At 41.6% G+C, this 12,872-nt stretch overlaps 1 protein-coding gene across 2 annotated transcripts; it reads left to right on the top strand.

The window, feature by feature from the left end:
* The first annotated feature begins 938 nt into the window (after window positions 1-938).
* On the top strand, window positions 939-11,503 carry det1 (DET1 partner of COP1 E3 ubiquitin ligase). 2 transcript variants are annotated; one of them, XM_033634050.2, is made up of 9 exons: window positions 939-1,262; window positions 2,363-2,655; window positions 2,899-3,165; window positions 3,299-3,511; window positions 4,490-4,713; window positions 6,249-6,378; window positions 7,193-7,383; window positions 8,962-9,153; window positions 10,654-11,503. In XM_033634050.2, exons 2-9 carry the CDS (start codon window positions 2,407-2,409, stop codon window positions 10,841-10,843), a joined length of 1,656 nt encoding a protein of 551 aa, XP_033489941.1. In that variant the 5' UTR covers window positions 939-1,262; window positions 2,363-2,406; the 3' UTR covers window positions 10,844-11,503. The 2 variants fall into 2 exon arrangements, with proteins under 2 accessions (XP_033489941.1, XP_033489940.1); XM_033634049.2 differs by having other exon boundaries at window positions 940-1,262; window positions 2,300-2,655.
* Window positions 11,504-12,872: the final 1,369 nt, after the last annotated feature.

Raw genomic sequence — 12,872 nt, 5'->3', positions numbered from 1 at the left:
CAGGTGTGTGTCTGACTCATGGCGCTACTGTAAGGTCCTTGCCAAATGCAGTTCACCACAGTTAAAATTGTACTCAGTAAAATGTTAAACCGGGATGCTCAGAAATATATTTATAGCCTATTAGTTTCAGTTACATTTGGGTTACTATGTATGATAGAGAACTCTGGTTAGAAAACAATTTATAGAACAGTATAATAAATAGGTTTATTTTAGTATCATCCTCAACAATGTAAATATAATATTTAATTTTACCTCTATATCCATCTAACATTAATGTTGTGTTATACTACAGTAACCATGTATAACTGTACTGTGTTACTTTTATGATATGTCGGCTCAATCATGACTATCATCACACATTATGTAATTTTGGTAGCCTTTTTATTTTTATTTTTGTTAAAAAATGTTTGGTTTTAGTTCAGTTTGTATTAATTTCAGTATTAAGTTTAGTTTTTATTTATTATAATATGGGGGGGGGGGAATTGTCAGGGGCAAGATTTAAGAAGTTCAGAATATTACAACAAAAACAAAGGCAGTTGACTCACAGTCATGTAGATATTCTAGTCTCAATGAACATATGCACCAATGCCTCCTCATGTTTGTCGGTTTGACAAATTTTGATCAAAGTAGCAAAGACTAAAACTAGAGACATTTGCTGTATATTTTTTATTTTAGTAGTTTTGTAAGTACACAATATTGTTTCAGTTAGTTTTTTGTTTGTTTGTTTGTTTTTTTGGTCTATTTTCTTTTTAGTTCACAAAAAAAAATCACACCCAGAAACACCCAGTTTTTAGTTTATTTTTAATTAACTATAATGACCCTGCTTCTCAGCTGCCGGTGGCCTGGTCCCATTTGATTATTTGATACAGACTGCAATACCATTTTTCACCTGGGGAGGATGTGGTGGCGCTGTTTAAAACAGCTCTGAAATCCACCTCAGTCCAGCACTGCCATCATCATCTTCTTCTTCTGCGTTTCCTTTACGGCTTACTCACAACAAACATAGCGGCTCTGAGATACATAAACGCTTCAGACAGTCGGATATTTGGAGAAACCCGAGAGGTCACAGTTAGTTTTGCAGTATGTGGAAATAAATGAAGCTTAACATTTCCCCATAACGCGAGGTGACGTAAGGAATTAGCGGCCGGTAGCTAACTGTAACTTGTCGAGCTCGTGAGCCAAACTTAACTGCTCATGCTAACACAACCAGCTGAACTTGGAGGACCTGGCTGGAGGTGCTGACTGGGTTTTAAAAGCAACGAGTGAGTAACTGTGCACTGTGTGAAATGTCTGGTAGCTGAAATTAACGGTAGCTGCTCGTTACTGTGGAGTTGGCTGAGGTATAGTGACAACACTTCATAGACCAGGGTTTGAGCCCAACAGTAAGCGAAGAGCAAAACCACACTCAGATATTTCAGAGAAGAAGACAGTCCTCATGCTCCTGCTCTGTTGTGACGATTTACATACCTATTTTGTGTCTGTGTCCCTTTATATCAACACGTAAGTTAGCTCCATAAAATGGCACTCCTAATGCTTTATAGATGAAAATCAGTTTGCTCTTTATGTGGACTATTACTAGAAATAACCCTGATGATGTTATCAAGGTTGTGCCAGTCTGCAGTTGCAAGCTGGGGATGAGGAGTGATGTTATGTTGCATTATGGGAAATGTAGGGTCGAGTAGTGTTGGAGCTTGGCCCATGCCAGGTACCAAAAGTCAGGATTTGTTACTCTCTAGTGCTTCAGTTTTGATGATCCTTCATCTCTTACAAGTCCCCACTGCTATGGAGGTGTAATGCTAGATAGATAAATAGATAGATAGATTGCAGTATAATCATAAAGGCATTTTATCACAAAGTCACAATGAACACACACAAATATCATTAAAGTCATACATTCAGAAAAAGGATATTAGGAGGAGGGGACAGACCAGACCAGCTGGACATCTTTTGGGACCAGGACAAAGTGGCCTTAGTGCTTATGGAATAAGGCGCTTTCCTGTTTAAATCATTAAATTAAATCATTGCCCAGATGGTAATTCATTTTAGGCCAGACATCTGTCTTTAAACTTTGTCTGACCGGCAGCCAAGAAACTCACACGTTTTCACTGACATGAAAAAAAACAGGCATCTCTTAATATTTGTGTAATTGGGAATTTGTAACTTGATCAGTTGCTTTTGATCATTTAAATGCAATAACCTAGTTAAAACACAGCTGATTTATCAACTGATAATTTTAGCACTTAAACCTGTTTAATTTGAAAACGTGTCTATTATTTTTCATCTGTCTCACTTTCTATAGAAAACACAGGTAACAGAACTGCACTTGTGATGTAGTAATTTCACTGACTGGCTGCTTGTCCAGCTACCTTCTGAGGAGGGGTTTGAGATCACTCTCCAGTCACAGCGATGGATGAGGACACCCCAACCCTGAAGCCCAGACGGATCCAGAATCAAAACGTGGTCCATCGTCTTGAGAGGCGCAGGATCTGTTCAGGCCGCCCTGGAGCTCACTGGTACAGAGTACGGTGCTTCCACCAGAACCTTTTCCCCAACTTTACTGTGGTCAATGTGGAGAAGCCTCCATGCTTCCTCAGGAAGTTCTCACCAGATGGACGCTGTTTCATCGCCTTCTCTTCTGACCAGACTTCTCTGGAGGTAAGAAGAGAGAAACCTAACGTTAACATAGGGTCTTTTCCCCCCATATTTCCATCATCTAAACATTAGAGCTAGACTCCTTAAATATCACATATTGTCTGATTTTATTTTTTTTTATTTATTTTTTTTTTTGGTCAAAAGCAACTAGTCCAGACCGGGACAGATTTGGTCTGACTAACTACACAATTTACCCAAGACAAATATGTGAAGGAATAAATAATAATCCTAATGTTCTTCCTACAGATATATGAATATCAAGGCTGCCAGGCAGCCCAGGACCTGCTGAGAGGCCAAGAGGGTGAGACTCTTCTAACGGCCAATGACCAGCGTTCTCTCAACATCCGAGGCCGCCTGTTTGAGCGCTTTTTCTCCTTGCTCCATGTCACTAACGTGGCCTCAAACGGAGAACACCTCAACCGGGAGTGCAGCCTTTTCACAGACGACTGCCGGTACGTCATTGTTGGGTCGGCTGTGTACGTCCCAGAGGAGCCGCCACCTTACTTCTTTGAGGTAACAACATTATCACACTTAGAACAAATGTGCAAGGAATCTCATAGATAATTTAAATTACAAATTGAATACAGATTTACTTCCGTAGTTTGGCTCAGAATGCCCATTTCATCAATATGTCATCTCCCGTCAGGTTTATCGGAACAACGAATCTGTGACTCCCAACCCTCGGTCTCCTCTGGAGGACTACTCCCTCCACATTATCGACCTCCACACCGGCAGGCTGTGTGACACCAGGTCCTTTAAGTGTGACAAGATCATCCTGTCCCACAACCAGGGCCTCTACCTCTACAGGAACATCCTGGCTGTGCTGTCAGTTCAGCAGCAGACCATACATGTATTTCAGGTTGGTAGATGTACTTGCCTGGGAACCACAGAAATCTGAAAGGTCATGTTATATTTGCTCTGGCAGATGTGTCTGATCCCTTCTGCTTGGGAGCAGGATATACTGAAGCCTGAGATATGCCAGGCCAGTCACAGTGTGTTTGAGATGAAGATTGAAAAGCACTCCTCAGGTATTTTTGAAAACCCCCGAGATGACTGTAACTGATGTGCAACTTTTTGCAGAAGCCGGCATCTTATAAGTATTGAATGAACGGGACGGTATATTTTCGCTAGAATAAGAACAATCAGCTGCATTTAAAGCTTTCTTGAGAAGAAAGATGTGTTTGTCGTGCTTTCAACAGGATTTGACAAAAGTTCAGTGTACCACCTCATAAAATACCAGCTCATCTCTGCTAATATGTCATGATGGGCCATCGAGATCAGGCATTTGAGGCAGACCTGGTCAGTGGTCGCTCAGCACTACATCACATGTTGATAACCCGTGGACAATCCCCATTGGAAATTAAAAATTAACCGAGAAGTTCCAGACCACACATTTGTGATTTGGTCTGGTGATGTCAGGCTACAGATTTACCATTTAATATGCAGTTCACTTTGAGTGACTTTAAAGCATGCTCTTTGTGACACGCCAGTGAGTGAAGATATCAGAGGGGTATTCCCGTCATCCAGAGACATTAATGATTTGTACATGGACAGACATTAACATACTAAAAGCTGTTAACCCGTTGATAATGAAGTAGCAGTTTTCCTGCCCTGTAAAGTCAGTTTAGTTTTACTTTTTAAGAAGCAGATTAATGATCAGATGTAATTGATGTGATTTTGATAAATGCACAGAATAGTTTTCAAACAATTTACTTAATTTTCTATTAAATTCTGTGTTGATTATGGACCTACTGCTGCTGAAAGAATAAATAAACTCCCCAAGTATCATCTTTGTTTTTTATCTTCCTTCATCTCTGTTTTTCTCTCCCCCTCCCAGGTCACTCCGGAGGGAACATTTCTAGACGTAAGGACTATTGGGCGGTTCTGTTATGAGGACGACCTCCTGACTCTTTCAGCAGTTTACACTGAAGCTCAGGCTGAGAGTCAGCCGGGCTTCCCTCGCCTTTACACTGACAAAACCATCAACTCCCTCAAGCACAGGCTGCTGGTCTACCTCTGGAGGAGGGCCGAGCAGGACGGCAGCGCCACTGCCAAGAGGAGGTACACAACGTTTCTCTCATCTCTCAGTAGATTATTTTTTAATCCGTCACTTACTTTAATCAGTTAATTTGTCTGCCACCTACCAAGACCCAAATCATGTCGTGTGTGCCTTTGTTGTTGATCTTGTTCAGTGTTCCACATTTCACCACAGTGGAGGCCATGGCTGTATTATTGAGATTTCATTTAGTAATCCAAGTGTCTGTATGTCTGAACACAAGAGCAGAGCTGCAGCAACCATGCAAAGCAACCTTTTACTTAAGCTACTTTTTAAATAACTGTATTTATTTATCCACTATTCAGTTAAACCAGGGAGAAAAAAGTAGAAAGTCTTTTTTTATCCGTGCTTGGTTTAACTCTTTTCAACCAAAAAGTTCCAGGAGCTGTTGAACCAAAGGAATTAAACCTTAAACTAGAAACTATAAGTCCCTGTTGTGCATTGCATTTTGTGTTTCTGTTGTGTCTCAAGAACCATGAAGATCAGTCTGTTTAGTCAAATAATGAATTTAAAAATTATGGCAAGAATTGAAATTTAATTTTCACACAGAAGTAAACAATAGCACAGAGTCATTGGGTTGTTGTTTGTCGTTGCTGTTGTGTGACAGATGTTTTATCACAGAGACTGATGCAATATGGTAAATAAATAAATAAAAAGGATAAATGCAGAGCAGGACAAAGAGACTCAAAACCAGTGGTGATTTGTTTCTGCATTAGAACACTAAATGCCATGAAACTATCAGTAAATTAAATTCACTCCCACTGTTGTCTCATCCCTTCTCCCTCATTTATTCACTCCCTAACTATCTGGACCACAGCTTCCTCTCTCTCTCTCATCAACCGTCTCTGTCAGCTTGTCTTTTTCTTTTTGTCTCCATCTTTTTCATACATGTCAGGAATCCAGCAACAAATCCTTACTTTTATTTTTCGTGCAAATAAATATTAAGAAATGTCAGACCCCTAATGCTGATCTAGTACTAGAGATCCAAAAATTTAGTTGGAGCGCTGTCTGTGTTTGATCAACCTGCAGTTTGTGTTTGTGAGACTCCGCCTGCACAAGCACACACACACACACACACACACACACACACACACACACAGTAAAAGGGCTAACTGTTAGCGTCACATGGCTAACATTAGTCAATGGATATTTACAGGTTTAACAACTGAGTCGAGCTTTTTTTGTGTCAGAGTGAGTTTGTTGTGACGGCTCGGCACCTAAAACAGTTGTTTCATTGTAAGTGACAGCAGTTGGTTGTTACAACTGAAGTGGCACTGTGATGGACAATATGTTTGTGATGCGTATTTATTTCTTTATTTCCGGTTATTTGCCTCTCTGTCTAAAGAAAAAAAAAATAGTGATCTACTGCCTGTGTCTGACCAGCAGTCCCAAATCCAGAAAATATTCAGTTTACAATGATATAAAGGTGTTTATAGCTTGGCACACTGCTGTATCATTTCCATATTGTGCTGAATACATTTGTGTCAGATACTCATTTAGCGATCTGTTCAGTTCACCCAGCTCTTGTTTTTCTCGTCAGATTCTTCCAGTTTTTTGATCAGCTGAGGAGGTTGAGGATGTGGAAGATGCAGCTGTTGGATGAGCATCACCTCTTCATTAAATACACCAGCGAAGACGTGGTCACACTCAGAGTCACTGACCCCTCACAGGTAGAAACACACACACATATCTGAATTCCTGTCCGTGCTCTCTTTGTTACTCTCCCCTGCTTCTCTCATGTCTTTTGTTGTTTGTGCTGCATAACAGGGATTCCTTTCTCAGGTCTCCAAGGACACGTTTCTCTTGCAGATTCTCTGCAGTCCTGTAGATCTAATTAATATATGTTTTGTTTACATGAAATCTTAGCTCTCAGACCTCCTCGTTCTGTAGTTATATTGTCTCATGAAGAATATATAAATGATTTCATATTCATTATGAACGTACGTAGAAGGCAGAGCTTGAAATGCCTCGTTAAAATATCTCACCATTCCTGACTGTCGTTTCACTCCTGAAGACCAGTTGATTGTGTTGTGGTTTGAAAACACATACCTACTATACAAGAAAAAAATGCTACAAAATCTTTAGCCTGCATTTAGCCTGTGGCGGCAGTAGCTCAGTCCATAGGGACTTGGGTTGGGAACCAGAGGGTCGCCTGTTCGAGTCCCCGTCCGGAGCGTGGACTGGTGGCTGGAGAGGTGCCAGTTCACCTCCTGGGCACTGCCGAGGTGCCCCTGAGCAAGGCACCGAACCCCCCAACCGCTTGGGGCACCTGACCAAAGGGCAGCCCCCTCACTCTGACATCTCTCCACTTTGTGTATGTATAGGTCCTGTTTGTGCATGTGTGTCTTTCGGACCTGTGTGTAATTGACAAGCAAGAGTGAAAACATTGAATTTCCCCTCAGGGGGATTAATAAAGTAAATAAACTTAAAAAACTTAAACTTAAACTTTTCTCCTGATCATCACCCCGTCCCTTTCTCCGGCAGCCGTCGTTTTTCGTTGTGTACAACATGGTGTCTACAGAGGTGCTGGCTGTCTTCGAGAACACCTCCGACCAGCTGCTGGAGCTGTTTGAGAATTTCTGTGACCTGTTCAGAAACGCCACGCTGCACAGCCAGGCCGTCCAGTTCCCCTGCTCTGCTTCGTCCAACAACTATGCCCGTCAGGTCCAGAGAAGGTATTCAGGAGACAAATGTCATGTGTGCTGCAGAAAACTAAATTATTGAATTCAAATGCCAAATATATTTCTGCTAAAAGTTTGAACATAATTGTGCTGGCAAACAGCAGTGTCCAGGGTCTTTACTGAATGAAAGAAAAAAAAAACTATACCTGATGGTGTGCAGCCAAATGTCAGGGAGGATTATGAAGAAGGTGGAAGAGAAGCAGATCAGCAGCAATCGCCTAGAGGAGGAGGGAGTTTTAGGACTTAATCTGGATATAGAAGATAGACATTACAACTGGCTGGAGGAGCTGTGATTGAATTTGGCGGTTCGACTCGCCAGTGTAGGTGACAAAATCCTCTGTGGAAGGCCAAGAGGGAGCACCGGATGGAGGGGGGGTTTGAGGAAGGAGGAGAAGATAAAAGATAGTTTGAGCGAGGCAAAGGGCTTAGAATTGGATTTTAGAGTGGTGAAAATTGATGTCAGGGAGAAAGAGAGGAGAAATTGAAAGCTGGCGAGCACATTCAGCAAACCCGATTTGTACGACTCACAACTGGATAGCATAAGCCCAGTTCACAGGGTTTTAGATGGTCACAAACCAAATATAGACACCTGCAAGAATGGAGCACAAAACAAGGTGAGAGGAAAGGCTGAACATTTGGATCAAGGATTAAAAGTGACACCACAGAGTCACTGCTGAGTGGTAGTAGTGTGGAGTGAGACATGGGACCATAATTTTGCCAGGTATGTTTGAAAGATTCTTAGCAAAAACAGAAATGTTCTTGCCAAAGCAAAACAATTGTAGTGGAAACTAGACTGTTCACTCCTCTGTGAAGTTGAAACATAAGTAAGAGGACTAACACTTAATACCTGGTTCACACTACATGACATATCTGTCCGTCAGACAGTCACCATGTCACATTACACGATTGTGGAGTCATAAAATCGTGCCGTGACTTGGCCGACAGACATGACACACTAGACGATGGTACACACCAATCATCCCTGGTCATCTTTCACGACGTGTGTGATGTCATCGGGTTATTCTTGTCCTATATTTATTACTTTTACTATTATTTCAGTCACTGTGTCTGTTCATGTGCCAGCGGAAATGCTGTTGTAGTAACATAAAAAGTGCCACCAGATGGCAGGAGCTACATTTGAAGTACCGTACGCAAACTATGACGGTCACTGAATCCTCCACAAGAACTTCCTGCAAATGTTTCACAATAAAACCCTGTTTAGAAAATAAAGGGTTTCTCTCAACCAAAGTTATAATGGGCTTTTAATTTTAAACAGATACAGGAAGTGTTGAGTTTGAACACACTGACACACTACAAAAGATGAAACGATGGATTATTGTGTACAACACTCATTGTCATTCACGATCCATGCTGACACCACACATCGTCGTGTTGGGCTAGAATTGGGCTGATATTGTGTAGTATGAACCAGGCACAAGGATCATTGTAGCACTTTTGTGGGAAGTCGTCGAGTTTGACTTCAAGGCTACAGTGCCAAAAGAACCTGCTATTGAAGATTCTTGTCGCTGTTTAATGTTATCATGCCAATATCCTTGTTTGTCTGTGCCTCAGGTTCAAGGACACCATAGTAAATGCCAAATACGGCGGGCACACCGAGGCGGTACGTCGGCTGCTGGGTCAGCTCCCTATCAGTGCTCAGTCCTACAGCAGCAGTCCTTACCTCGACCTCTCCCTCTTCAGTTATGATGACAAGTGGGTGTCGGTAATGGAGAGGCCCAAGACCTGCGGAGATCACCCCATCAGGTACAGACTGGTGATACGATACGTATCACAATTCAGGGGTTATGGTGCAATGTATTGCAATTTATTAAGCAAGTAGATATATTACGATTTTGTATATCTAATTTTAGGTAAACTTTTATTGTGTAAAGAACACAGGGAGAGTCAAATGGCTGAAGACACATAACAACATTGCTATGTAGCAGCTGGGGGTTTAAACACAACAAAATGAACCACTACCACGAGTAATGTCACTAATAATATGTACATCCTGAAAAAGATTCATAGCCTGAAATGATTAGTTTGCTAATCAAATAAACAATTGACTGAAAATCAGTGAACAGTAATTCTGATAATCAACTGTGTCATTTCTCAAGCAAAAATGGCAGCCATTCACTGGGTCATTTGCTTTTTTACTATGTGTTTATTGTAATTTTGATAGATTTTCTTTTGGATTTGGACTTTTAGTCTGACAAAAAAAAATCAATATGAGGAGCCTGGGAAATTTGTTTTTTACAGTTTTTGTTTAACTGAATACGTGAATAATCCAAAGTACTTTACACAGTAATCTGTTATGTATGCAATAATTAGTTGCAGCCCTAATTGCAATATGTCACACTTAACGTGATCAGAGCTCAGAGGTCTGTTTGTGCTCAGTTGAGATCTGGCATCCTGCCTCTGGCTGTGGGAACTGGATACTCCATTCAGTCCCAGAGGACAGACAGTGTCACCTGTGTGATTTGGACGATGGTTGGAGTGAAATGCATTTTATATTCTTCTGTCCTTTTTATCATGATCTTTGTGTCAAGCTTTTCGTGAAAATGTCTGCCAGGCATCCCAGTCTGTTTGATATGACAGAGATGAAACACATTTTTAGAATAAAAATAAAGACAAAAAACCAACTACAGTGTCAGGGGATACTGAGAAAACTTGTCGATTTATGTTACGGCTTGACATCGGCATTAGTCCTGCTCATGGCCCTGATTGGCCAGTTGCTCATTGGATTTTTTATTTATTTATTTATTTTTCCTTAAACCAGAAACTGCTGTTTCATGTCACATTGCCAAATTAATCAGTCCACTTGTTGGAGTGGGCAGATTCAAAGGTCTGGACCCAGACAAATCTGAGAGCATTTTATGTCTGATTTTTTAAATTTGTGTCTGATATACAGTGTTTGACACAGTATTATGTGTCGGCTTGGTCTTTTTCCTTTTCCTTCCTTTATTTTCTTTTGCCTCTGCAGGTAATGTAGGACAAAGTAGTGTCTTCTAAGCTTGTATGAGACGGGAAACCTCTGGGTGTGTGAAGCTTGAATAAAAATATTATTTCATTCATGTAACAGCAGACAGTTCCAACATGCACAGTTTTGTGGCAACATTTTCCTCTCCTGTTTCTGGAAGGATTATGTAGCAACATGGGTCTATATCATATTGGAGCAGAGGCTGTCAGAAGCCAAAGGACTGGACTAAAGTAATGATTTAATGGTACCACGTTGTCTCTATGTCTGCCTCTCCCACCCACCAGGTTTTATGCACGAGACTCCGGCCTGCTCAAGTTTAAAATCCAGGCAGGCCTGCTCGGACGGCCGGTGAATCACGCCGTGCGACGCCTGGTTGCCTTCACTTTCCACCCCTTCGAGCCCTTTGCCATCTCTGTCCAGCGTACCAACGCAGAGTACGTGGTCAACTTCCACATGAGGCATGTCTGTGCGTGAGGAGCTTGTGCACGCGTGCATCAAACTCAACCCACACTCGGAATCAGATTGCAGGATCGTTGGGCTTTTGTCAGCAGCTCCTGGTGACAACACAACAAACATGTCCGCTGTCAGGAGGCACAAAACAGCTTGTCCTGTTAGTCGCCCCTTCCCTCCTCCAAAGAAATCAGCAGTCCCCTTCCTGCATTCTCCCCCTGATGGAAACCACTGTTCCTCACCTCTTTTCCCCCTCCATCACACAGTGGTCACTCCACTTCCGCCACTCCTCCCCCTTCGCGAGAAGGCAGCAATTCTGCTTTTTCCTTTCGTCTGCACCGCTTCGCCTCCTCTTTCCCCCTTCCTCCACAGAACAAAGGGGGACCTGTAGGGAGGAGAGGCTGGAATAAGTGTAAATGGAGATGTAGAGGGAGTGATTGATGTGCAACAGAGGTGGGAGCTGTAGGTAGCCAGACCGCTTAGAAGGAACCAAAGGTGTTTTCTTTTTCCTACCATGCACTGAGAGGTGCACATTCATATCAGAATTGTTATCCAGCTGTCCAACAAACTTTCTTTTTTCTCACAAGAACGGGAAAAGAGGTAATTTTATATGATATTGTTTTTACACATTTTTACATATTACCGTTTGTACATATTTTGTGTCAATAAAATTGTCTAAATTTTGCTCTTTGTTGATTTTTTCCTAAGCTTTACAAAAAAGTAGAGGGTTGCAAAGGGACAGGAAGCTATTTTGCATTTTATTTTAAGTAGTTGTATACAGTAGTTGTGGTTCAATATTATTTAAAGCTCTTATCCATATACAAAAGTACTTTAATATCAGCCAAGGAAAAGCTCAGTGTAGAAAGAAACCTGCAGCAGAATTGATATTGTTTCTGCTTCCCATCTATAAATATTGACCTGTGTATTTTCTCTCTTCATATACTGTGTGTGTGAGCTTATGCGTGAGCAGGCATGGGTGTTTTTTTTTTTTTGTTTTTTTTTACGCACCTGGAGTAAAAAAACAATTGCAAGCATTGTTTCATCTGGGTGAAATGGCGTTTTGTCGTGCAGCAGATTGAGTGCTTCTCCCATGATACCTTGCCTGTAACCTATCTAATAATCAGTTTCTTAACTAGCTGTGCAGGCAGTAGTTCTCACAAACCTCTCACTACATATCCTAATGGAGCCTTACAATGAACCTGAAATGATGTTGGCACAAAGCTGTAACACATACAGAGGGCAGACAAGACAGTGTCAGTGTCATCATATTTAATTTGAACACTGATCCCTGCAGTCTATTCTCCTGCACTGTATAGGATCATAACGTTGCCATGTTATATCAGGTCCATCTGTGTTGCAGACTAAAACGCAGGACATCTGTTAAGCTCAAATGTGTTATTAAAAACAAGCAAACACACAAATATAAACAAATATGCAAATGAACTAACACCCCCACTCCGAACATGAATGCAAAGTTGGCAATATATGAACTGGCACACATCTCTAATAAACAGGCATAAAGGCAAAACACACACACACACACACCCAAGCAGCTGCAAGAGGTCACGGAAAGCAGGTGCTGAGGGATTAAGTGTTCTCTTAGCCTCTGGTTACACACTAAAGTGGACCTGGGAGGTGTGCGTGTGTGTCTGAGAGACAGACTAACAGGGGTTTAAGGTGGAGAGAAGAAGGGATGATGGGGAGATGAAACAATTGGAGAATTGGTGAGAGATGGAGGGGGGTTTTGACAAAACAAGATGATGAAGGGAGGTAGAGATGTGAGGATCGATGTGGTGCGAGTGCGGTGACTGTATTATGTGGCTGCTAAGTTTTGCATAAGCACACTAAATTCTACCTTGTATACCAAGGCTTAAGGATGCCATGTTATGTCATGGTCATTATAGTGTGTTTGTGTAAGCTGGTGTGTGACAACATGCTGTGATAATAAACTAATTACAGGAAGCGTACACAGCAAGACACCGTGTCTGTTGTCCTCCTTTCAGCTAACAGACTGCCTATAGAAAATGTGCAGGATTGTATACGTTCGAGTGCT

The sequence above is a fragment of the Epinephelus lanceolatus genome, chromosome 5, assembly GCF_041903045.1.
Source record: "Epinephelus lanceolatus isolate andai-2023 chromosome 5, ASM4190304v1, whole genome shotgun sequence".
Classification (NCBI taxonomy): domain Eukaryota; kingdom Metazoa; phylum Chordata; class Actinopteri; order Perciformes; family Serranidae; genus Epinephelus; species Epinephelus lanceolatus.
This window is presented reverse-complemented; position numbering and strand designations above follow the sequence as displayed.

Coding starts and splice junctions, on each gene's coding strand:
- det1 (XM_033634050.2), top strand. CDS start 2,407: ATGGATGAGGACACCCCAACCCTGAAGCCCAGACGGATCCAGAATCAA. Junction 2,656..2,898: donor CTGACCAGACTTCTCTGGAG/GTAAGAAGAGAG, acceptor TTCTTCCTACAG/ATATATGAATATCAAGGCTG. Junction 6,379..7,192: donor GAGTCACTGACCCCTCACAG/GTAGAAACACAC, acceptor TTTCTCCGGCAG/CCGTCGTTTTTCGTTGTGTA.